The sequence below is a fragment of the Agelaius tricolor genome, unplaced genomic scaffold (assembly GCF_023055355.1).
Source record: "Agelaius tricolor isolate 1412-34295 unplaced genomic scaffold, bAgeTri1.0.p SCAF_14, whole genome shotgun sequence".
Lineage (NCBI taxonomy): Eukaryota > Metazoa > Chordata > Aves > Passeriformes > Icteridae > Agelaius > Agelaius tricolor.
Genome location: NW_027269274.1, coordinates 17,977,789 through 18,001,721, shown reverse-complemented (window position 1 = coordinate 18,001,721; position 23,933 = coordinate 17,977,789). Strand labels below are relative to the sequence as shown.

The window sequence follows — 23,933 nt, the reverse complement described above, 5'->3', positions numbered from 1 at the left end:
TACATGGGATTGGCCAACATTAAAAGCCTTAAAGCAACTGCCTTAGGGCTGAAACCTCACCTTTTAGGTTTAAGGAAAAGCAGAGATACATTTTCTCCAGTCTAATCAGCACCTGTACATCTGGAAAATGTCCTTGGAGCCCCTCTACTACACACTTAAATCATTTATCAACAGATTTTCCCCTCACTTCTCAATCCTTTCTCCCACCAAGCCAATAGTAATATTCAATAATTCTGACCATGTGACCCTCAAATCTCATCACCTTTTGTTAACTATTTTACTCTTGTAATCAAAATTAAGCACATTTTTTAAAAACACCTCCACTGGTAGCCTGAGTTGCCTCTCATGCCTGGTTTTGTCTGGCAATCCTGCATGAATTTCAACCACAAAGTGTGAAACCCATCACCCATTCCCTGGCATCTACATATACCCACTCTCATTGCTATTTGTATTGCCTCCTCTCCTATAGCTTCTTTTAGCTAATTAGGAGTGGAAAAACCAATCAACCAAACATCCCCTTGCACAAAAATCCACCAAAACCCAGTCCCACCATCTGAAAAATATGAACTGTGATAATAAGAATGATACTATACAAGAATTTAATCAAAAATCCACCAAAACTGAAAAGTCCCACCATCTGAAAAATATGAACTGTGATAATAAGAATGATACTATACAAGAATTTAATCAAAAATCCATCAAAACCCAGTCCCACCATCTGAAAAATATGAACTGTGATAATAATCGTAACGTACAAGAATTTAATCATGCATTAAATAACAGAAAATGCCTGACCTTTACAGATGTGCATCAAAAACCTGAATTTCCATAAAAGAAAAAGAATTTACAGGAATCAAAAACCTGAATTTCCATAAAAGAAAGAGAATTGACGGGTGGCTGATCTGTCCATCCAGTTTTCACATGCAGAAAACTTATCAATACTCTGGGGATTGTCTGTTTTTCTATTAAATAGAACCAGATGGGGAAATAAATTTCTAGAAAGACCAAAGCAAGGCAAAGATTAATCTTAATACTTGCTGCCTTTCTGGTGGCACCTCAGCCACAAACCATTTGTACAGTGGAAGGAGCTAAATTTAGTGAGTGCCAAGCAAATCTGGCCACATGGAAAAGGAAGTTTTCTCACTTGATTGAAGCTCCTGATTATAGCCCATCATAATTACAGATCTCTGTTAATAGTACTCATTTCCAGAGTAAGGAGAAGGCTCCTTCAAGCACCCATCTCCAAAGGAGTCTAAAACCACCAAGAGCAGAAATTTTCAGTGCTGATACAAAATGTGCTCCTCTTCAGCAGCACGTATCAGCTGCAACTATTTTTAAATGGGTTTGGGTCTGTTCCATTTGGGCTTTGGGAGGCAAATGGATGAGCTCGAGTGGATATAATCTGTCAGAGCCATGCTTAGCTAATATATTTCCTCAGAGGGATTTTTTTTTGCATGATTGGTGGGATAATGTTTGGGATGCATTGTAAATTCAGTGCTCTGGCCAGGCCCTCTCCTTGTCAGGACACCAGGAATGATGCCTTGGCTGGGCAGAGCAGCAGACGGAGGCTGCAGCCAATTTGTGCCTGATTATTCATTCAGGAGGAAACGGGACAGCAGTGATGGAGAGCTGGAACATCCTGTCCTTCTTCAGAGAAAAAATTCTCCCAGAAAAATCTCATTTCTCACCTCTCCCAAATGCACAGCCCCTATCACAGCAGCACTGAGCACTGCCAGCCTTTGGAGTGAGGGGAAATGGAGGGGGATGGAATAAATGGAAAAGACAGAAAAATAAAAGTGGCATTAAAAAAAAAAAAATCTGCAGTGGAGGTGTTTAACATGCTCAAGGCTTTCCTTGGTGCTATGGCCAATGAGCCACATCTTCTGCCCAAGTCTCATCCAGAATTTCCCAAGGATAAGGTGTCCCAATGTCCCCACAAGGACTCACCAGGAGCCAGGCACACTCTACTGCTGTGTTTGCACCTGCACAGGTAAGGCAGGCTCACAGATTTATTCCATTTACCCCATTCCATTTCTTCCATTTATTCCAATTATTCCATTTACCCCATTCCATTTCTTCCATTTCTTCCAATTATTCCGCTTACCCCATTCCATTTCTTCCAATTATTCCACTTACCCCATTCCATTTCTTCAATTTATTAAGTCAGGTTCCCAGATTTACCCATTCCATTTATTTAAAGCAGGCTCTCAGGGCTTATTCCATTTATCTTAATTTTTTACAGTTTCTAGAAGCTTCTTTTCCATGCAAGGTGTCTGCACAGCAGCTCTGCCATTTTTTTTCAGTGATGCTAAGGGACTAGATGACTTTGACTAAGTTAAAATAGTCCCATTTGAAATTAATGGGATTAAAATTAATTAAAATTTGAAAACTTCCTGTTTCCTCTGCAAGGCTCCAGCTGGGAAAAGGATTTTGTGGGACACATGTCCTGCCTGCTCCCTGTCAGTCCCATGGCCCTGGGGATCTGGATCCATCACAGCCTTTGGGAAGCCAGAGCTCCTCATGGATCCCTGGGAACAATCCTCCAGGTTTCCACCCATCCTAGAACTTTTGCTGTCCTAAAAGCAAAAATGCCCAGGATTTTTGGACACCTTCCCACACTCACAAATAACCCAGACATAAAACTGGTTGTATCCCAAAGGAGGCAAGAGCTTCACACACAAGAAGAGAAAACTGCAAGCTTGACAGAAAAATGGGCTCTACCTGCAGGAGAAAGCAGGAACTGGAAATTGAAGCACTGATTTCATTTATCATACATTTAATACCAATTTTCTAAGCGATCTGTGACTCAAAAAGAATATTTTTGTTTACATTAAAAGCAAATGAATAGATCTTGTGAAGTGCAAGGTCAGTCACAAAGAACAGCAAAGAAAGTCAACTTAAAGTCTTCTTCAAGTCTGCAAATCACTCCTGCATTTATTGTCCTGAAATCAACACATTTCCTGTCAGACTTTATTCCTGATCCATTGTACTTCAGATCTTGTGCCATTTGCAGTTTTTGGTGATTGTTGACTGGTGTTTTTCCCCCCAGAGGAATAAACCACATTGGAGCTCTGAGAGTAAAGAAAAACCTACTAAAACTGCATTGTATATCAACTATATGTTTACACAATATAAATGTGAAAGGAAATTAATTTCCTATTTCATTACGAGGTGATTCACCCACCACATTGATTTCCAATCAGCCTCTTTGTGTAGCTCATAAAAGCACCACCATTTTCTGTGAAATTGGTATTAAATCATCCCATTGGAAGGCATGATCTCCCTGTTCCTATGACTGAGAGCACAAAGAAAACTCACATTAAACCAAAATGTGCCTGAAGTAATTGGTTTACACCAACTCGTGTGAAAACAAAAGCTCCCAGCAGGGAAATGGGCTCCCTGAGAATATTCCCTGAAAAGTGCCACCAGCACATCCATCAGCTCCAGGCTGGGATGGCTTCATCCTTTCCTTCCTTCCTGGGGAGGAAAAGGAGCCCAACACACTCCAATCATTCATTGTGCATCATTTTTTGGGGAAAAAGAAAGAAAAAAGGAGTCCTAAAATGCTCAGCCAAGGAGCAATGTTTAGAAACCCTGATGAAAAGCCAGGGCAGCACCTTGCAGGAAACACTGGTTTTTAAAGCCTGCACTTCTGGAGGTTATCCCCACAGGTGAATTTCCTCATGCCAGGACACGATTTGTGCAGAATAAGAAGAACATCAGATAAATTACATAAAGGAAATTTCTAGGCAAGGCAATAGGAAAAACCTTTGTTGCATCATAGCAAGTTCAAGATCTTATTTATTCATTTGCATACCAGCAAGAAGGAAAAAACAAAAAACAAACAAAAAAAAACAAAAGTATAAAATTATATTTTAATATCAAAAAGCTTCCAAGTGATTTTAGACTGCCTAAAAGCTTGCAGTGAATATTGATTCCAGCAGGAGCTGATGGAATCTGCCATGACCAAACTGAAGGCAAAGGAGGCCAGGATGAAGGAGCTGTTTGTTACCATGGGCTCTGTCACTTGAGGAAACGTGACAAAACAAAGGGGACAAAATCTTCTGCCCCAAATCCCCTTTTTTATCCCAAATGCCCTCTTCTGCTCCCAAATCCCCATCCTTGCTCCCAAATGCCCTCTTCTGCCCCAAATCCTCCTCTTCATCTCCCAGAACCCCCTCTTCTGCTCTCAAATCCCCATCCTCACTCCCAAATCCCCTCTTCTGCTCCCAAATCCCCAACCCTGCTCCCAAATCTCCCTCTTCTTCTCCCAGACCCCCCTCTTCTGCTCGCAAATCTCCCTCTTCTGCCCCAAATCCCCTCTTTATCTCCCAAATCCCCTCTTCTGCCCCAAATCTCCCTCTTCTGCCCCCAAATCCCCCATCCCTGCTCCCAAATCCCCTCTTCTGCTCTCAAATCCCCATCCCTGCTCCCAAATCTCCCTCTTCTGCCCCCAAATGCCTCCTTCTTCTCCCAAATCCCTCTTCTGCCTATAATCCCCTATCCCTGCTCCCAAATCCCCTCTTCTGCCCCAAATCCCCCTCTTTATCTCCCAAATCTCCCTCTTCTGCTCCCAAATGCCTCCTTCTTCTCCCAAATTCCTCTTCTGCCCCAAATCCCCCATCCCTGCTCCCAAATCCCCCAACCCTGCTCCCAAATCCCCCTCTTTATCTCCCAAATCCCCTCTTCTGCCCCAAATCCTCCCTTCTGCCCCAAATCCCCATCCCTGCTCCCAAATCCCCTCTTCTGCCCCCAAATCCCCTCTTCTTCCCCCAAATCCCCTCTTCTGCCCCAAAAATCCCTCTCTTCTGCTCCCAAATCCCCATCCCTGCTCCCAAATCCCCTCTTCTGCTTCAAATCCCCATCCCTGCTCCCAAATCCCCCATCCCTGCTCCCAAATCCCCATCCCTGCTCCCGAATCCCCCAACCCCGCTCCCAAATCCCCATCCCTGCTCCCAAATCCCCATCCCTGCTCCCAAATCCCCCATCCCTGCTCCCAAATCCCCCATCCCCGCTCCCAAATCTACATCCCTGCTCCCAAATCCCCATCCCTGCTCCCAAATCCCCTGTTCCTCGGCAGCTGGCTCCACCCCAGCCCTCCAAACCCACAGAGAAAAGAGGTTTTGTCCAAGCCCGGTGTTTTTGGCAGGGCCAGCCCCTCGTGCCTGCAGGAAGAGCAGGGTAAAGGGGTAAGGGGTAAAGGGGTAAGGGGGTAAAGGGGTAAAGGGGTAAGGGGGTAAAGGGGTAAGGGGGTAAAGGGGTACAGGGGTAAGGGGGTACAGGGGTAGAGGGGTAAAGGGGTACAGGGGTACAGGGGTAAAGGGGTACAGGGGTAAAGGGGTACAGGGGTAAAGGGGTAAGGGGGTAAAGGGGTACAGGGGGTAAAGGGGTACAGGGGTAAAGGGGTACAGGGGTAAAGGGGTACAGGGGTACAGGGGTAAAGGGGTAAGGGGGTAAAGGGGTACAGGGGTACAGGGGTACAGGGGTAAAGGGGTACAGGGGTAAAGGGGTAAGGGGGTAAAGGGGTACAGGGGTAAAGGGGTAAGGGGGTACAGGGGTAAAGGGGTAAGGGGGTAAAGGGGTACAGGGGTAAAGGGGTAAAGGGGTAAAGGGGTACATGGGTACAGGGGTACAGGGGTACAGGGGTAAAGGGGTACAGGGGTACAGGGGTAAAGGGGTACAGGGGTAAAGGGGTAAAGGGGTACAGGGGTACAGGGGTACAGGGGTAAAGGGGTAAAGGGGTACAGGGGTAAAGGGGTAAGGGGGTAAAGGGGCTGCCCAGCCCGGCCCCAGCCCAGCCTTGCCCAAACACAATTATTTCAATTATGGAGTCAGCTGCTAATTGAGGGAGAAAAGCTGGGTCTGTACCTCTCATTCTACACAACCCCAATGGCAAGTGATGTGTGGAGATCATCACTTCCTGCTAATTACCACCCCTAGAAGCACAGATAATTAACTGCATCATCTATTATCCCTACTAATTATTATTTACACAGTAAATAAGATGGACACTATAGGTTGGGTTTTTTTCCTTTTTTCCCTGCCTAATTTATCCTGAGAAAATGCTTACCAAGGGTTTTAGAAAAAGTTTTCAATATGTTGGGGGGGATTTTTTTGGGTGGTGATTGTCTTGCTTATATTTAGAAATATTCTCTGGCCTGCATTGTCTGTTCCCATCCATAATTTATAGCTGCTTACACAGTTGTGTAACGCTGGGAACAAAATAGAAAAAAATCAGATTAAGATATAAATTTACCTAAAATATGAATTGTTTTGCCTGGGAAATCCAACCTCTTACAAAATATATAGATTTTTAATAATCAGTTCAATCAGTGATTGAATCAGTGATTGAATATATATCTATCAGTGAATCAATATATAAATATTAATATTAAATAAAATCAATATTAAAAATCACTGATTTTTAATAATCAGTTCAATCAGTGATTGAATATATATCTATCAGTGAATCAATATATAGATTTTTAATAATCTGTTCAATCAGTGATTGAATACATATCTATCAGTGAATCAATATATAGATTCTTAATAATCAGTTCAATCAGTTTTCAATCAAATCAAGCTAATTTTTCATTTCAAATGCCTCAAATGCACCATTTAGCTGGATTTACAGACAATATTTTTTAACCCTGTCACCTGAGCTCTTCATAAAGAAAATGTTCACAAATTTCCAGTCCAAACTAATGTGCTGAAAGCAGCCAATAAATTGTTGTACTATTGTTGTATTTTGTATTTGTATTTATAATTGTTGTACAGCCAATTATTGTAGCACTATCTAGAAACTGTTTGATTCCTGGGATGCCTTTCCTGATCTAAACCCACCCTGAAAATCACACAGGGTTTCACAGGCAGGAAAAGAAGCCCAACACAATCAAATATTTCATTGTACCAACATATTTTGCTTAAAAAATTAAAAAAAAAATATTAAATGCTCAGAAGCAGCAAGAAGCAATATTTATAAATCCAGATGAAAACACTGTGGAGCATCTTGCAGGAAACAGTGATTTTTTAAATCGCTTAAATTTAAATGTAAGTTTTTAAAAGTGATTTTTAAAGAGCCATAAGTGAATCTGATTTTCCTCTGTGTTTCTCCTGGTATCCCATATTTAGTAATTTATTGTACCCCAAGGCTGCAGGATGCCAGCTGTAAAACCTGGAGCAGTTTCATGAGTTCCCCAAACTCCCTTGGTCTCTCTCAGGCAGGGTTGATCCTCAATGAGGATCCTTGAGTTTCCCCACCAGTTCCTCCCAGGGCATTTTCCTGAGCCATTTTCTGCATGGCTTTAATGACACAAGGAGAGGATTTTAGGAGCCCCAATATATTCCACAGTGCAGGAAGGTGATTCCAGCCTGTTTCTCCTCCCTCACCCAAAACCAGTGGCACCAATGTGCTGCTCCAATGTCATTACATGGGCTAAGATGAAAAAAATGAATTTTTCTTGCTGTTTACTGACTTCCTGTATTATTATGTGAGCATAAAACCTTGGACAGGCCTCTCCTTCCCTAAAACACCTGTCAAAGAGCACTTCTCCTCCCCACCAGCCTTAAAACACAAATCAGGAAATCCTGACAGTGTCTGAAGGGAGAATTTGCTTTTGAGCATTGCCTGAGGAAAGGAAGCAGAGAGAAACAAACATTCTGCAGGATGGTCACTGCTGAACTGGCACCAAAATTCCCTCAAGCCCTTCTCTACCAACACCAGCACTGCAAAGCTCCCTGGGGACAGAGCCTGCATTTGTGGGGCACACGTGGTGCAGAAAAACAGGGAAAAGCACCTGGAAATAGAGGAGCACAACGTGGAGAATCCTGAAAACTCTTCTGCTGCCAATTCAGAAATTTTCCTTTTCCTTTTCCTTTTCCCTTTCCTTTCCTTTCCTTAAATTCCTTTCTTTTCCTTGCAATTTCCTTTCCTTTCCTTGAAATTTCCCTGAAATTTCCTTTCCTTTCCTTGCAATTTCCTTTCCTTGAAATTTCCTTTCCCCCTTTTCTTTTTCCTTTTCTTTTCCTTCCCTTCTGTTCCCACTTCCCTTCCCCCCTTCCTTTCCTTTTTTCCTTTCCTTTTTCCTTTCCTTTTCCCTTCCCTCCCCTTTTTCCTCCCCTTTTTCCACACCAGTTTTCCCTTTCCCCTCTCTGGGTACCCTGGTTTTGGGGTTCTCACTCCTTTTCCCATCATCTGTTCTGCTCCCCAGGCTGGGCTGGCCACTAAACCCCTGCTAAACAAATGATTGATCTTTCCCAAACACTTCCAATAACAGCTGGAGCTGCCCCTTGTGCCTTGATGTCAGTGGCAGAAGGAAAAAACAGCATTGAGGCCATGCCAGAGACTCTGTTGTCATTTAAATAATCATAAATGAAAGCTTTCCTTAATCTATCCTTACTAATTTTTATTTTTTTTACCACTTTTGTGGCCATTTCTGTCCTCATATTTTTAAGGATTTATTTGGATTTCTTTTTTAAAGTTCTTTTAAATTTATTTTTAATATTTATTTTATTTTAAGTATTTCTCATTTTTAGCAGCATGGGGGAACCGAGCTGGGTGAAATAAGAGAAGGCTTGAACCTTCATGTGCAACAAAAATAAATGGGAAAATCATCTTTAGCACAAGCCACAAAGGGCTTGAGAATAGGTTTTAAGCAAACCCTACCTGTGAGTAAAAATATCTTTGCAATTCCATATTCCAAAATAACTCAAAAAGGCAGTTTGGAGGTCAAAAGCTGTTTTCTTATGGTTCTCCTTGGAATAAAAAGGGAATTCCAGTGACACAGAACAGCAATTTCATTTAGCAGAGAGCCCCAGGCAGACAGCTCTGCTGCTGTAGCCTCAGGCCACAGAAATCCCCTGATTTTCTCTTGAGAGGTCTGGCCTGATCTGATCTGTTGGGGCTTGAGCTTTTTTAAAAATGAAATTAAAAAAACCATTCCTAAACACTCAGGGTTCTCCATCTTCCTTTCTATTTGCAAAGCAAAACTGCAAATAAATAAAGTGACACATTAAAATATATATATATATAGAAATAAAGGTAACGAGATAAAGTCTATTCTCTGTCAGATAAGCCACAAGCAACCACTGTTTAAAAAGTGACATCTCAATTCTCCTTCCCATCACAAAAAACTTTACACATTAATGTGGGGAAATGTATGGAAAAATCCATAAATGTACCTGCCTCACCTCAAGTTTCAAAATTATTTGGTAGGAAACTTCCAAATATCCATATTCCCAAAAAAAGTTTAAAGTTGGGGTGTTTTTTTTAGACCTCACTATATTGAGATTGTTGGAATTCTGAAAGGTAAAAGGAAATGCCAGGAATTTTCTATTTGCTAAATAATATATATATATTACATATATATATATATACATATACATATATATATATATATATAAAATATATATATATTATATATGTGTTATATACATAATTATATAATATATTATATATATTATATATATTATCTATGTATACATATATATGTAATATATATATGTATACATATATAATATGTAATACATATATATATGTAATTATTGAGACAACTTTCTTATCTGATTAAATTTTTTTAAGACTCAAGATTATTCAAGTATTTGAGGAATAAAATTCAGTCTTCGAATTAAAAAAAAAAAAATAATCTTTATAAAGTCAAGATTATTCAAGTATTTGATGTATAAAATTCAGTCTTTGAATAAAAAAAGAAATAAGTCTCAAAGAAAGAAGCATATTTTGTACTTTGCACACCTTCTCAAAGGCTGTTCCTGACAGGAACATTGTGTCTCCCAACAATCACAGAGCTGTTCTTGCTTGGCATGCAAATATATTCTCCCAAATAAAAAGAACTTTCACCTGGCCACCACATCCATGTTCCAAATACCAGCAACACATTTGCATCAATCCTCACTAAGCAGCAAGATTGTGCTAAAATCTTATTTTTTTTCTCCTTTCAGCGTTTCACCTTTGTAGAATGTCATTGCTTCTTGTGGCTTCTATATATTCTGGGTGTCTGATATATTATCACCTATCCACTCTGCCTTTCAGCTGCAATAAAATTGTTTGTACTCTTTGTGGTTTATTTCATTTTCCCCTTTAGGTTTTATCCAACAACAGCTCACATTCATAACTTGATGAATATTTACTAACATATACACCAGCATATTTTGATTTTATTTCCTCTGGGAAAAGGGATGAAGATGGGAGGGAGTGAATGTTTTGCACTTTCCTGGGATGTCTCTTCCTTTGGTTCAAGGTTTGCCACCACATCCTGCCCCACTCTGTGCAAATGCACCAAACCACAGCCAGAACAGCACTAAAAATACAGATAATTCACCCAGCAGAGGCAAAAGGAGCCTTTTATCCCTCACAGCCATCAAGCAGCAAATGAAAAGTCAGTGTTGGATCCTCGCAGTAACAGCTCCAGCTGGGACTTTTCCACTGGTGCTGAAAATCCCTCAGCTAAACCCTAATTGTGGTGTCTTCTTAATCAGGCACATCACACCCAGCCAGGAAATTAAAAGCAGAAATTCCTCTCTAATTAAAACTGGAATTATGAAAGCGAGAGCTGCACAGGAAAGTTGAAATCAGTGGTGTTGGTTCATCACTGCTCCTTGGCATCCAAGATCAATGGGCTCCTGCTCCAAGTGCAATCAAAGGATTCCCAAAATGCAAATTTTGCTCTCGGAGCCTTTGCAGTCCCCACCACAGCTCACAGGCAGAAATGCACAAAACCTGATTTTATTTCCATGTGGAAACAGGAATGTTGAACACCAAGGTTTGCTGGAGAACAGCTTCACACAAACATTCTGTAGGATGGTCACTGCTGAATTGCCACCAAAATTCCCTCAAGCCCTTCCCTACCAACACCAGCTCTGCAAAGCTCCCTGGGGACAGAGCTTGCATTTGTGGGGCACACATGGGGCAGAAAAACAGGGAAAAACACCTGGAAATAGAGGAGCACAATGTGGAGAACTCCTGCACACTCTTCTGCTGCCAATTCACAATTTCCTATTTCCTTTTTCCTTTCCTTTCAATTTCCTTTCCTTTCCTTTCCTCTCCTTTCCTGACATTTCCTTTCCTTTCCTTTCCTTTCCTTTCCTTTCCTTTCCTTTCCTTTGCTTTCCTTTCCTTTGCTTTCCTCTTTGCTTTCCTTTCCTTTCCTCTTTCCTTTCCTTTTTCCTTTCCTTTCCTTTCCATTTCATTTCCTTTCCTGAAATTTCCTTTCCCACAAACAGCAGAAAAAGTTGCTCTGTAGCTAAAGGGATGCAAAATCAGCTCACCCAGCAACTTAATCTTGGAAAGCAGTAAAAAGAGCTATATTTAATGATGCCATTGTTCAGTTGGAATAAATTGTGTTTAATTTCTCAGGGAAATTCAAATCTTTTATGCCAAGCACTGATATTATTCCCTTTTTATATTTTTATCAATGGTTCAGTTGCCCCTTAATCAAAAGACAATGCAAGAGGGAATATTTCTCATTCAGCAGAGCATCTTGACTAATTTTATGGTCCCATATGTGATCCTTGTGAACAGAAGTTCACACAAAGAGCAATTTGCAGCACACATGTAGCTGGAGAGCTAAAAATAGAATATGCAAAACTCACTCTTGGCGACAGAACCCTTCCAATGCCCTTTGGGTTTCAGCTGAAATTCACAATTTGATTAAACATGCTGCAAGAACGAGTGCACGAGCGTGCATTCTGAATTAGCAGGAAGGACAAGAATTCTGCCTATTTATCCTGGAAACAACTCCCTCAGGTGCTTTTTACTGGATTTATTTGGGATGCAAAATGGGCTATGGAACAATATCTTGTATGTTAAAGGTCAGCTTGTTATAAACTGTGAATAAAATGAAATCCCCTGAGATTGGGGCTGTGGTTCTCGTGGAGTCCATATTGCAAAGCTTTAGCTCACAAGATCTAAAAGATCTCCATTAATTTGAAACAGAAAAGTTCAAGCAGTCACTGATCTGCATCCAGAGGATTTCACCCCTTTATCAGTTTAGAATCAGTCTCTGTGCAAAGCTAAAAAAGCACTGAAATTATGAAATGTTGACTCTTTTTAATAGGCACACAGAACTAATTCCAACAAGGAGCAAAGAAGACAACTCAGAGAAAAAAATAATTATATTGAGACAGTTTTAGAAGTAGTATTGACCAGAAATATTTCGGTAAACCACAAGAAAAAGACAGATTATTAAACCTAATATTGCAGATGTGGAAGGTCTGATGATTTCCCATTTACTCTGGGATTCAGAGGGGTGAACTGGTGTGGAAGCTGAGCAGAAACACTTTGGTGCTGGCTTTGATCTCAGAACGAACAGCAAAATATGAAACTCTGTAAAAGCCTCTGCCAGTCACATCTGACTGAGAAACCAACCCCCTGCCTGCCCTGCTGCTCCCTGGGAAGGAGGAAAATTCTGCTGACACTGGGAATGTTCTCCCAAAGCCTTCCCAAAGTCAAACCCCCTGCCTGGGCCTGATCCTGGCTCTTCAGGGTGTTCCATTCCCTTTCTCCAGGAGGAAGCCCCTGAGCTGACTGAGGCTGTCACAACATTTAAATAACCAAGGTGTGTTTTCCTCTCCCCAGCAATCAAATATTACATTGATTTGTGAGAGCAGGAATTACCCAGTAAAAGGAAACCGTTCTTGCTGGTTTGGAAATGCACAAATGAAATTTAAGGAGCTGCTGCCATAAAATATCCACTCTGAGTTATCACAGAGGATTTGTTTTCTCTGACTGCATTTTAAAAGACCACTTTTAAAACAAACATCAAGTACATGCCTGACTTTATTTGGCAGCTCAGCACAGACCTATAAAAAGGACAATACACGTATTCATAAACTAGAAAGAAATAAAATCTATTTGTTCAGCAACGTTAACATTCAGCTTGACCTTTCAAAGAACAAATCTATTGGAATTGCAAAAAATTTCAGTTTCTTAATTAGCTCTGTACAAAAGAATCCAATGCCACAAGCAAACAGGATATTTTCCACTCTGGCCTCCTGTACAGAGTGAATCAAATACTTTAGGATGTAACTCACCTGACACCAGAATGAATAAAGGTCATGGACCTCACTGATTTAACCAATCCAATTTGTGCTTTCTGAGCATTAATTGAAATTTCTTAGACACACAAAAATCATTTTGCACGTATGGAGACTCTGTGAAAACCAGATGTGTTACCAACACATTTGTGTTCCCAAATTTATCAGCACCAAAACTGGGCTACCCCAATCTAATGACAGCAGGAGTTTTTTAAATGTCTCATGGTCTTGCACTCTTAAATAAATCCCTGCCCTTGAAACAAACAATAAGATATACAGTTTTTAAAGCACTTGTTCTTATTTTGAGGACCTCAACAGTACTTAATGCTTCAAAATTAACAAGATATTAAAGAATTAACACTTCTCAAAAAAAAAAAAAATTACACCTCCTTCTGCTGATGCCTCAGGTTTTTAGCTTTTATATTTTTCAGATTCTGTGCTGCTTTTGGTTTTGGGTCTGGGTTAGAATCCTAGATGCTGAAAATTTTAAACTTTCTGTGCTGAAAGGCACAGACTAGCAAGAGAACACTACATTTAACCTGAAGCTGTAGAAAAGACTTCCAAAATTAAATAATAGCACTAAGATTACAAGTGTGTAGTTACTTAAAAGTGTGTAATATCACAAAGTAGCAAACTTAGAGTTTTAGAATATAAAAATAAATATGAAGCAAGATAGAAGTTTTAGAGCAGAAGTTGTTCTTCACCTTCTTCCTTCTTCTTCACGAGTTTAAGTAATATTTTATAATTAAACAGAAAAGTCTGCATTGAAAGCTTCAAAAGATCAGTTATTAAGTTAAAAAAGAAAATAATCTAAGTGTCATTTCTTAATTAGATAGTTTAGTCTTAAAAGACCTTGTAACAAAATATTGTAAGTAATTAGTAAGGCATTTTGTGCCTTACTAATAAAAAGCTACCAAACTCATCGTTGTAAGACTGTTTCACTGATAAATAATGAACACCTATGTCCAAACATAAAATACTGTGCCTTCAATCCCAGCCTTAATAAAAGTAGAAAATACAAACAAATAATCCACAGGTCTGGGCTTTATATAAGAAAATAGTAAGTAGGAAGACAAAACAACTCCTTCTCTAGCTGGGGACCAAGGACAAATGATCCAAATCTCAGCCCAAGAGCACAAACAACGTTGGCTGAAGAGAGAAAAATAAGAAGGATGGGATTCATAACCTAAAGCTGGAATGGGACAATGAACTGCAAGGTGCAAATGGAGCAGAACTGATCAAAGGGAGGACCCCGTGCCTGGTTGTGCATTTTGGGGCCATTTTGGTTCATTTTGGGTGCAGCCCTGGCTGGGCTCTGGTGCTGCCCAAGGTGGGTCCATTGAGGTGGTCATTTTAATAAATCCCTGCTTTATTTTTTAGCTCTGCCCAGCCTCTGTTCCAGGTCAGCCCTCACAAGGCAGCGCTGCTAGGCCTCACTGAACGGCCCCAAAAAAACCCAACACCTACTCACCAGAATTTTGGTAGTGTAAGCACTGTTGATAGCAATTGCATTGACCAGGAGCTCCATGGTTTTGGCAGGGATGGAGTCGGGGTCGGGGATCTCCTTGTAGTGGACGTCGCCCACGTAGGCCTGCACCACGGTCATGCGGTTGGTGGTCAGCGTGCCCGTCTTGTCCGAGCAGATGGCTGTGGCGTTGCCCATGGTCTCGCAGGCATCCAGGTGCCGCACCAGGTTGTTGTCCCTCATCATTTTCTGAGGGGAAAACCCACCAAAAGCCAAGTAAGGAACCCTTCGGTGTCGGCCTTGACAGGATTTTAGTCATACAAAGCAATGCAGCCCACAGTTGGTCTTGCTGGTGAGAGCGTTTCCTAAAGCAGAGCTTTGGAGGGGGCCAATAACCCCTAATCCCAGTTACAGACAGCAAAGCTGTACCTACCCCTGGGGTAATTTTGCATTTGATAACTTTTAAAAGAATTGCATCGTTTTCCTGCAGAAGGTTTGCGTTTTAAGGAATAGCTGGAACAGGTCGTTATCCCTCATCATTTTCTGAGGGGAAAACCCACCAAAACCCAAGTAAGAAACCCTTCAATGTCGACTTTGACAGGTCTTTAGTCTCAGAAAGGAAATCAGCCCATGGTTAGTCCTGCTGATGAGAATTTGAAGTTTCCTAAAGCAGAGCATTGGTGAGGGCCAATAACCCCAAATCCCATTTACAGACAACCAAGCTGTGCCTATCCCTGAGATAATTTTGCCTTTGATAAACTTTTAAAAGAGTTGCACCATTTTCCTGCAGTAGGTTTGCATTTTAAGGAATAGCTGGAACAGCAAAGATGAGCCAAAGGAGCCAGAGACAACAGCATTTTTTAAACATTATCGTTATAGCAAACATTTGGGATTTTTTCTTAACACTGCTTGGAATGCCAGGATGTTATCTGGCAGCACACAGAGGGACCACACGTTTTGGGGGAAAAGCAAAAGAGAAAGGGTGTCAAAGGAAGGACCTAGGAGAATGAGAAAACATTTTCGAAGCAGCTACACTCTTCATTAGCAAAACCCCATCTTGGAGACTTGCTCCTTTTCTTAATAATTGTGATATTTGGCTACATAGAAGCCAAGAGATTCCTTCCTAAACTTCCTAAGTTAATTTGTTTACATGCTAAATGGAAATCAACTTTACACCATCTTCATCTAAGATTCCCAGAACGTTTAAATCATCTAATTAAATTGCTCAAGTAATCCTGAAGTCCAGGATGTTAATCCTCTTTAATTTCCTAATAGAACCATTTACATTGACTTCAAAGAACTGCAACTGCATTTAAGAAAAGTACATGAAAGCTTCAGTGAAACTCTTAATTTCTTTGAGAAGCTCCAATTTCTCTGAGAAGTGCTCCTGAAGACTTCAAACCCTTGTCAAAACTTTGTATAGTTGCACAAGAAAATTTGAATACAAAATTATTCTATATCAAAAGACTGGACTATTTTCAGAGTACATTCTGCTCAATAAATTCCTGGTTCCTTGCAAATTAAGTAGGTATTTCTACTGCTTGATATTCCTGCACTGTGCAGTTTTAAGGAGTTGTGCTGGAAGATGTATTTGCATTTTTGTTAGAAATACTTTCAATATAAGTGTTCTTTAAAGCAATTTCATGAACATTTTGAGCACATCATTTTCAGACCATTTTTCATCCCATCTGATAAAACCTGAGGACCAACTCAGTGGTGAACCCAAGCAAACAGCACTTTTCTCCCTGGATTATTTTGAATGTCTCTTACCTTTACAGAATAAGCCAGAGAAATAGTGACAGCAAGTGGGAGTCCCTCAGGAACAGCAACCACGAGCACAGTAACACCAATAATGAAGAATTTAACAAAATACTGAACGTAGACAGGAGTGCACTCAGGCAACCACTGCTTCTTGTTGACCACAAAGGTGTCAATGGCAAAATACAGTACCAAGATGATGACAGTGATGGCAGACATCACCAGACCTGGGAGGAGAAATCACCAGTTACCATAAACCCAAACAGCACTGAGAACACAAGAAATTAGAAATTGGGATTTGATAGGAAATTCTTTCTTTCTTTGTGACATTTTTCAGCAGTACCAATAACAATGATAAACTGTACAATGAAGAAAAAATATTGCCATAATATATTTACAGTGCACAAGGAATTCTAGGGAATTCATTTTTAAGCACTTACTGCTGCCTTTACAACTTCCCAGGCAGTGCAGGAGCTCTGCTGTCACTGAAGCTAAGCTTATTCAATTTAGCATATTACTTTGCCTGGTACAACATTTATCTGTCCTTTTAAACCCCACCTTTTACAAATTACCTGTCTATCCATATTTAAACACCTTTTTTCTAAGTAAGTATATCTTGAGAGGCTTGAGCAAAGGAGCCTCCCATGTTGCTGTATAAATTTTTTTTTTCTACAACAAGCCCTACATATGGGTTGGGGTGAATATAAGGAGGCAATAATGCAGAATTAGCCACAGGACAGTTTTTCACTGGGTTTCTTTAAAATGTAACTAATACTGGTGTTTCCAAGGTGTCCCTTTTCAAGGGAACATCTGCAGAGTGTGCATTTTCATAAGCAGAGGTTCCAAAGAGACAGAGCCACCAATAAATATTTCACAGAATTGACAAAATGTCCCAAGCATTCTCTCCACTCTCCCAATGGCACAGACTGCTGGGACAGCACTCCCTGGGTTTGAGTATACAAATAAAATTTCCACTATAGCCTCAGCTTTGCCTTGCTCTGACAGCCCTGTTTGGCAGGTTTGTGTGAGGGAATTAAGCCTGCATTTTGGAATAAATTAATTTCTCCCTAATGAGATCAGAGAGGAGAAGGAGAATGCTGTGAATTTCATGTCTTGACTGCAGTTTTTAAAAAACTGGTAAAGCTGAAGGGTGCTAAGGTTGACAGGAAACAGATGAGTCAGGAAGATCACTCTGTGCCAGAGGATAAAGGAAAATCTATTAAAATATCGCACAGGCAAATACTCCTGACAACACAAGACATCCCCATAGGCTGCTCAACACCAAAGAAAAACCAAATGAGGCAATGATAATTAATTTAATTCCTGTTCCTTGCCACATTCTGGTCAGAAATCCCTACACAGTTACTTCAAGAGTGATGTTCATGTGCCAGAGGAGAAGTCAAGGCAGTGCAAAAAGGTTTAATCCAAGGAATTAATCATCAGGGGAAACAAAGGAGAGGAGTTGGAGGCATATGAACTGGGGCAAGGCATGAAATTGGATACCAGGGATGATAATCCTGGATTTGGTCATACTCTGGTCAGGCAAAGGGAATTGGCATTGTGGGGTTATGTGATCAGCTCCTGTGATGAGCTCACAGAGGGATGAGAAGGGGAAAATCCAAACTGGGGGAGAAGGCTGAGGGAGATGGAACAGAAGTAAAGGGATCTTGGAGGGCCTCCACCAAGGAGCTGAGATCAAAATCCCTTTTAGAAGATCAAAATCTCTTTATTACCACGAGAAAAGGAAATCTAAGGAACTTTAGGCCCTTCTGGAAGGTTTCCACTCTCTGCCCACATGTTGGAGAAGTGCTGCTTCCAACCCAGGGGCCAGACGGTTCTGGGTACAGGAGCCCAGAGATGTGTCATGCTTGGGGAGAAGGCAGCAATGTGGATATTTGGGGGGAACAGAATGATTTCAGAATCCATGAGAGGGAAATATTGTGTGAGTGATATTTTGAGATGGTATTAGAGATTCTGAAACTGTTCACTCTCAAGTTCTGAGGGGAGAGGAAATTAAATACGTAATTACTGCACTTGGGAATATTAACTCTGAGAAAAGCTGCATTTCATTTTGATTCAAATATTCATTACAATCCAAGTTGCCCAAAGCTCCTTGACAGTCAAAGCTGATTTTTAGGAGAATAATAAAAGATCTTCAGCACCACATACTCTCCTTAGAACAGCTTTGTGATGACCCATTTCCAAATCTTGCAGTAAAAAAAGGGCCTGTCTCTTTTCAGAACCATTTGCTTTGCAACTCTTTGCCTCCTGGGACCCAGAGGGGTTTTTTGCCACCCAGCCATACCTGCTTTGCCAATCTGCACTGCCAGCTTGGTCAGCTTGCCCTGCAGGACGGATTTTTCTTTCTTGTGCATGTTGGATTTCTTCTTGTCCTTGTCGTCTCCCTCTCCCCCTTCCGCGCTCTTCAGCGGCTGCATCTCCATGGCAGCAGCCCCGTCCTGCTGCTTGGCTGATAATGCAGAACAAAACTGTTACTCCAGAGCTTCAGCCCTTCCTTCCCTCTGTGCTCATCCTCTCTGAACCCAGCCAGCATCACGGGGGCTGCCTGGGACAATCTGTGCCAGGGACACCCTTGGCTGCCTGGAGAGGCAGCGGGACCCTGCAGGACACAGCTGTGCCAGCACATCCCTCCGGACACGTGGGGATTTGGGCTGGAAAGCACTGATTGGGTTTAACCCTCATCTTTACCCCCGCCCACCATGCTCTGGGCCACACACATGTATGTCACTGAATGTCTTGCAGGTGACTTGGCAGGTGACAGCACCAGCACTGCAGCATTCCCTGCAACGGCAGAGCTCGGGTGCTTTGACAGACCCACATTCCTCTGGAGTCTGGGATGCCTCTTAGAATGCAAGGCACGTTTCCAAGGCAAATATTTTGAAGGCAATGTGGTTGCACAGGTGGCCTGTGTGTCACCTCTCTGGGCTGCAGGGGCACCTCAGTGAGCAGGGGACCACCCTCTGCCATCCACCATTTCAGAAAATCCCTCAGTTATAAAGTTTCCTCAGCATTCTGGGATCAAGGTGCTCAGCCTGCGGGTCTGATGGTGTTGGCATCACCATTCCCCCACAAAACCCACACGCAGTTTCAGGGCTGATCCCTCCTTTCCTGACAGAATGCCAGCAGAAGGAAACTTTATTTTTACTGTTTCTGAAAAGCAATGACATTGCAGTGGATATATGTGCATGTGTCTGAGCACAATAAATAAAATAGGATGAGATGAAACAGCTTTGCTTTCGTGAAGAGATTGTACAAGACCGTGCTTGTTTGACCTGGAAATCTAATTTATCTACCTAGCCTGAATGCTTATTATTTAATAGCATTTTATTTGGTACTTTTGTATCATGAACCACTGAGTTCCTCTATCCAGTTTCTGAGCCATCACCTTTGCAATGTTCAATATGATCTGAGAAGAGAAAATTGTCATTTAATTTGGTATAACCCAAAGAGCTCTTGATAGCTGTGTCTTATAATAAAAAGGGAACCATAACTTTGCTTCAGAGAAAGCAAAATATTGATTCCAATTTCTTCCTGACATTGTATATTAAATAAGAAACACCTAGGACTCTCAATCTTCCTGTTGTTTATCCTTACAAAAGGCTTTTACACTGCTAGATAACACCTGGGCTTTAAGGTTTCCTTTTTTTATTGCTTTGCCTTTCCCCAACAAATGAAGAGATGTCCAGACAATGCCATCAGACACCAGAGATGATGAGACATAAAAAAACTGGGCTGGAAAACTAACAAACAAATCACTAACAAACACACAGGATACACAACTTGCACAGGAACAATTAATTCAAATGAGCTTTGTGAGATGAAAGCAACATCTATAAATGGTCCCTTTAAAAGGCTCCTCTCCTAAACCTCTGCAGCTTGTGGGAATTACAATCTCTTGGGCTGGGGTTGGCTGTTGGGGGATTTTTTTTTGGACATTCTGCATGAACAATTAGGGCCAGTTTCACACACAGGCACAGACCACAGGTTCTCACTGTACTTTGGGACAGGGTTGAACTACATGCTAACAATACAATCCACAACCTCCTGAAGAGCAAAGAAGATTACCTTTGTTCTGGTTGTTCTCCATATTCCCATCCTGCATCTTGCCTAAATGATGAAAAATTCCAACAGACAACAGACAGTAAACAACCTTCAGCCGAGACAGAACACGAAAATGGGGATTTATAAAAATGGGAGACAAAAGCCATGAGCACACCACGGGCACCTGGGCACCCTCACACCTGCACTCACAGAGGGGCCAAGGAATTCCAGCCAAGCTCAGGGCTGGAACACCTTAAATGCTGAATATCAGCATGTATTTTTGAGGAGTCTGCACAAATTCAGAGGGGGAAACGAATAAAGTAGATCTGGTGGGAAAATGGATTGGAATAATATTCCTGAGCTGATGTTTCAGAGGGCTGGGACTTAAAAATTCTGGCACACAACAGTATAGAGTATGGCTTTCTTAATGTATTCCAGAATTAAATTAATCATGTTACTAAATTGAGAAAAAATAGAAACAATGGTGTTAATAAATCTAAATTAATAAATAAAAAAATGTAAATCAGATAGGATTTTTAAATTACATCTTCCTCACTTGGTTGTATTAATTAGCAAATTTCTCCTGGAAATACAAGTGCCAGGTGACCTAAATTCAGATTTATCCTGAACATAGATTTACCATGTGCCTCTTTAATTTCCAGCTTGACATTTTATCCACCAAAAGTTTTACCACAGCAAAGTCCTTATTCCCTTGTGCCTTTTACAAGTGGAAATGTCATTTGAAAGTGTGCATGAGACAAAAATGGCAAAATATACCAATCAGATACAAAACTTTGGGATTCAGAATAACAGCTAAATATTTTCAAATGGATTCAAAATTTCTTGGTGGGATCCCTTACAAAACTTTCACGGTAATTATATGAATTTATGGAAAAGGCTACAACAAATATTATCTCAGAATGGATGACAATGCCTGTTGGTAGTTATGTAAAATGCACAATAAAAAATGATGCTAAGGAAAATTAAGTTAAAGTACCATTACAGGATTGTTGACACATTCTAATAAGAAATGTGCCATCAGAATTTATTAAAAAATGTGCCAGCAGGTACATCTTGTTCTTCTGACTGCTGTGTGGATTAATTTTTTCACTCTGCTGTGAATAAATCATAAGAAAATGGAAAAGCTAAGATGCATCTCTTGCATGTTGGTCTTTGCACTAAGTGGGAGAGCAAAGGTGACCAAGTCAGTGCTGTATTTGTCAAAAAAAGGCCCCAGTGCCACACTGGGAAATTCCAAAGCCCAGAAGCAGAGCCAGGGAAAGGCTCTCATGTCCTAAAATCATCTCAGAGCTCAGGTGAATTACTGCAATGAACCCTCAGCTGCATGTCTGCATTTCTAATTCTATTCCTAGCCCATCAATAACAGCACTTTTAAAAATTCAGAATCCACCTTCCAGAGCTTTACACTTTGCACAAGAGGGATCCATGGACCTGAGCAAACCAAGCTCCTTTCCACAGGGAAATTCCCTATAAAACCTTGGCCCGGGGGGCACAGTTGGACTCAGTACCTGCCTGGGGGCTGTTTTTCTTAGAAGGGCTTTTAATAAAGTTACTGGAAGACACAAAATGTCTCTGGAGATTGGGATTTCTGGCTGGAGCAGAAAGCCTCCCCTAAGAACTGGAAGGCATTAATTTAGAGCAGGCAGTCTGCTCCATTTCCTGCTCTGGAGATCCTTTTTGCAGAGTGCAATTCCAAACCTTGGACTGGCAAAAAAATGGAACAATATTCAACTTTCAAAAGGATAAAAATCACCAACAAAACCCAAATGTGACTGTCCCAGCTGGCAGACACATCACAGAGATTTTTTTCTTAATTCAAATATGTACTTTTAGGACATATATTTGCTATTTGATAGCATAATTATGATAATAAATTAATCCAACAATTGATTGGCTACCTGAAAATAACATTATACAAAATAAACAATCATAAACAACAGTTTATGCTCAGGTATTTAAAAAATACATTCTTAATATTCTTAATCTACTGCATTCAGATTATTGAGTGGGGGAAGTCATCAGAGGTAGTTAGAGTTCAGTTATTTAGACAGAACAACAAAGAGAAGGTAATTTGAGTAATCAAGATGAAGAAAAGGAAGCTGTAAACTATTTATATCCTCCTGTAATAATTTTAAATAATTTTAAGGCTGAATTTTGGTATAAAATATGAGCAAGGAAACGAAGGCAGAAAGAAAGGTGATAGAATCCCCACTGCTGAGAGATCCTTCCTCCTTCCAGGTACAAATACTCCCCCTCCTTCTCTCCTTGGTGCATCATTTAGAATTGTCCAAACATGGAGCATTTATTAATATTTTGATGGCATCATGTGAAATAATTCTTTAAAAATACAGTAATTTTTTTACATCATTCTGAAAATATTTTCTTCTTTTCTGTTTAGAATGATAAATAAAAGAAATGTTGTTTGGGCTGGAGAAATCTATCTGAGTTTTTTATTGCTTTTCTAAGCAAGGATGAAAAATCAGAAAGTTTAGAATAGCATTTCTAACATCTGCATTCTGCAGCTGATTTGAAAGTTCTGAATTTAAATATAAATATTTTTCACATGCCTTTGCTTCACTACAATTCCCGTATTTTGGAAAGGACTCGTGGCACCTTTACTGACTAAATTCTTACTATAAAAGTCATGGATTTCACCAAACAAAATTCCCAAGAAAAGCCTCCCCTTTATCTGCTGTAGCCCTTGAGGAAGAGCCAATGACACAGAATAACAAAGTCCTATCACTATTTTGGAAATTATTTCCCTCATTTGGAAATTATTTCTAAACTGGAAGAAGTGCTTGGAAGCAACCAAAGAAAATAATGGAATTGTGTTCCAAGTACTGAGAGGGAACCACTGCATTAAACAGGAAGTTTTAGATAATCTTTCTAAGCATTCAATAAATAACTTCACTTAAAATTCAGAAATTTATTAAAATATAAAAAAAAAAGTATTTAAAATAGAAAAATCATATTTTAAAAAGAGCTCAGACTGCAAATTGCTTTGCAGGAGCAGCAGTAGCTCAGTACCTACACTGGGATTAGCTGCAGATGTGAAATATTCCAGCAGAGATTTCTCTGAGTCTGGTCAGCCATTTCTATACCTTTTCTATATTTTCTGAACACACATTTAAGTAGCAAATTCTCTAGCTTACAAATGCCAAAAAACCCCAACAAGCCACCCTGGAAATCCTGATTTAGGAAGGTGGCAGTGCTCTACTGGAAGGAAATCAAATTTGGGGTAATTTGAGCTACTAGAAGGAAATCAAATTTGGGGTAAACAAGCTGTAAACAGTGATTGCTGCTTCCCTGATTTTCATTTTTTCAAGTTACCTTTACTAAATATAATACTTTGGAATGAGATGAGTTTTCCTGAATTACTAAATTTCTGCCAAATTTTCTGCTCTGTTTATGGCCTTCCCTTGCAACCTTTCAAAAACTGAATGTATTGTCCATAGTTCTGACAAGGAGTTCAGTAACAATTCTCTATTTTGATCTAAATTCCTAAAACCCAACATTTATAGGAATTCATAAGAGTTCCTTTGGTACAGCACATAAGACACAGGCTGGGTCACAAAGT

General features: G+C 40.5%; 1 protein-coding gene across 16 annotated transcripts in view; it reads right to left on the bottom strand.

Moving 5' to 3' along the window:
- Positions 1–23,933, bottom strand: part of ATP2B2 (ATPase plasma membrane Ca2+ transporting 2) — a 414,874-nt gene that overhangs the window by 67,290 nt on the left and 323,651 nt on the right. For 14 of the 16 annotated variants that reach the window (XM_071440030.1, XM_071440026.1, XM_071440025.1 and 11 more), the window contains 4 exons: positions 20,360–20,401; positions 18,579–18,743; positions 16,286–16,500; positions 14,522–14,764 (listed from right to left, as the gene is read on the bottom strand). In XM_071440030.1, coding sequence (XP_071296131.1) covers positions 14,522–14,764; positions 16,286–16,500; positions 18,579–18,743; positions 20,360–20,401 — 665 coding nt within the window. The remainder of the gene's footprint in view (positions 1–14,521; positions 14,765–16,285; positions 16,501–18,578; positions 18,744–20,359; positions 20,402–23,933) is intronic. The other 2 variants (XM_071440029.1, XM_071440027.1) reach the window with 1 other exon arrangement.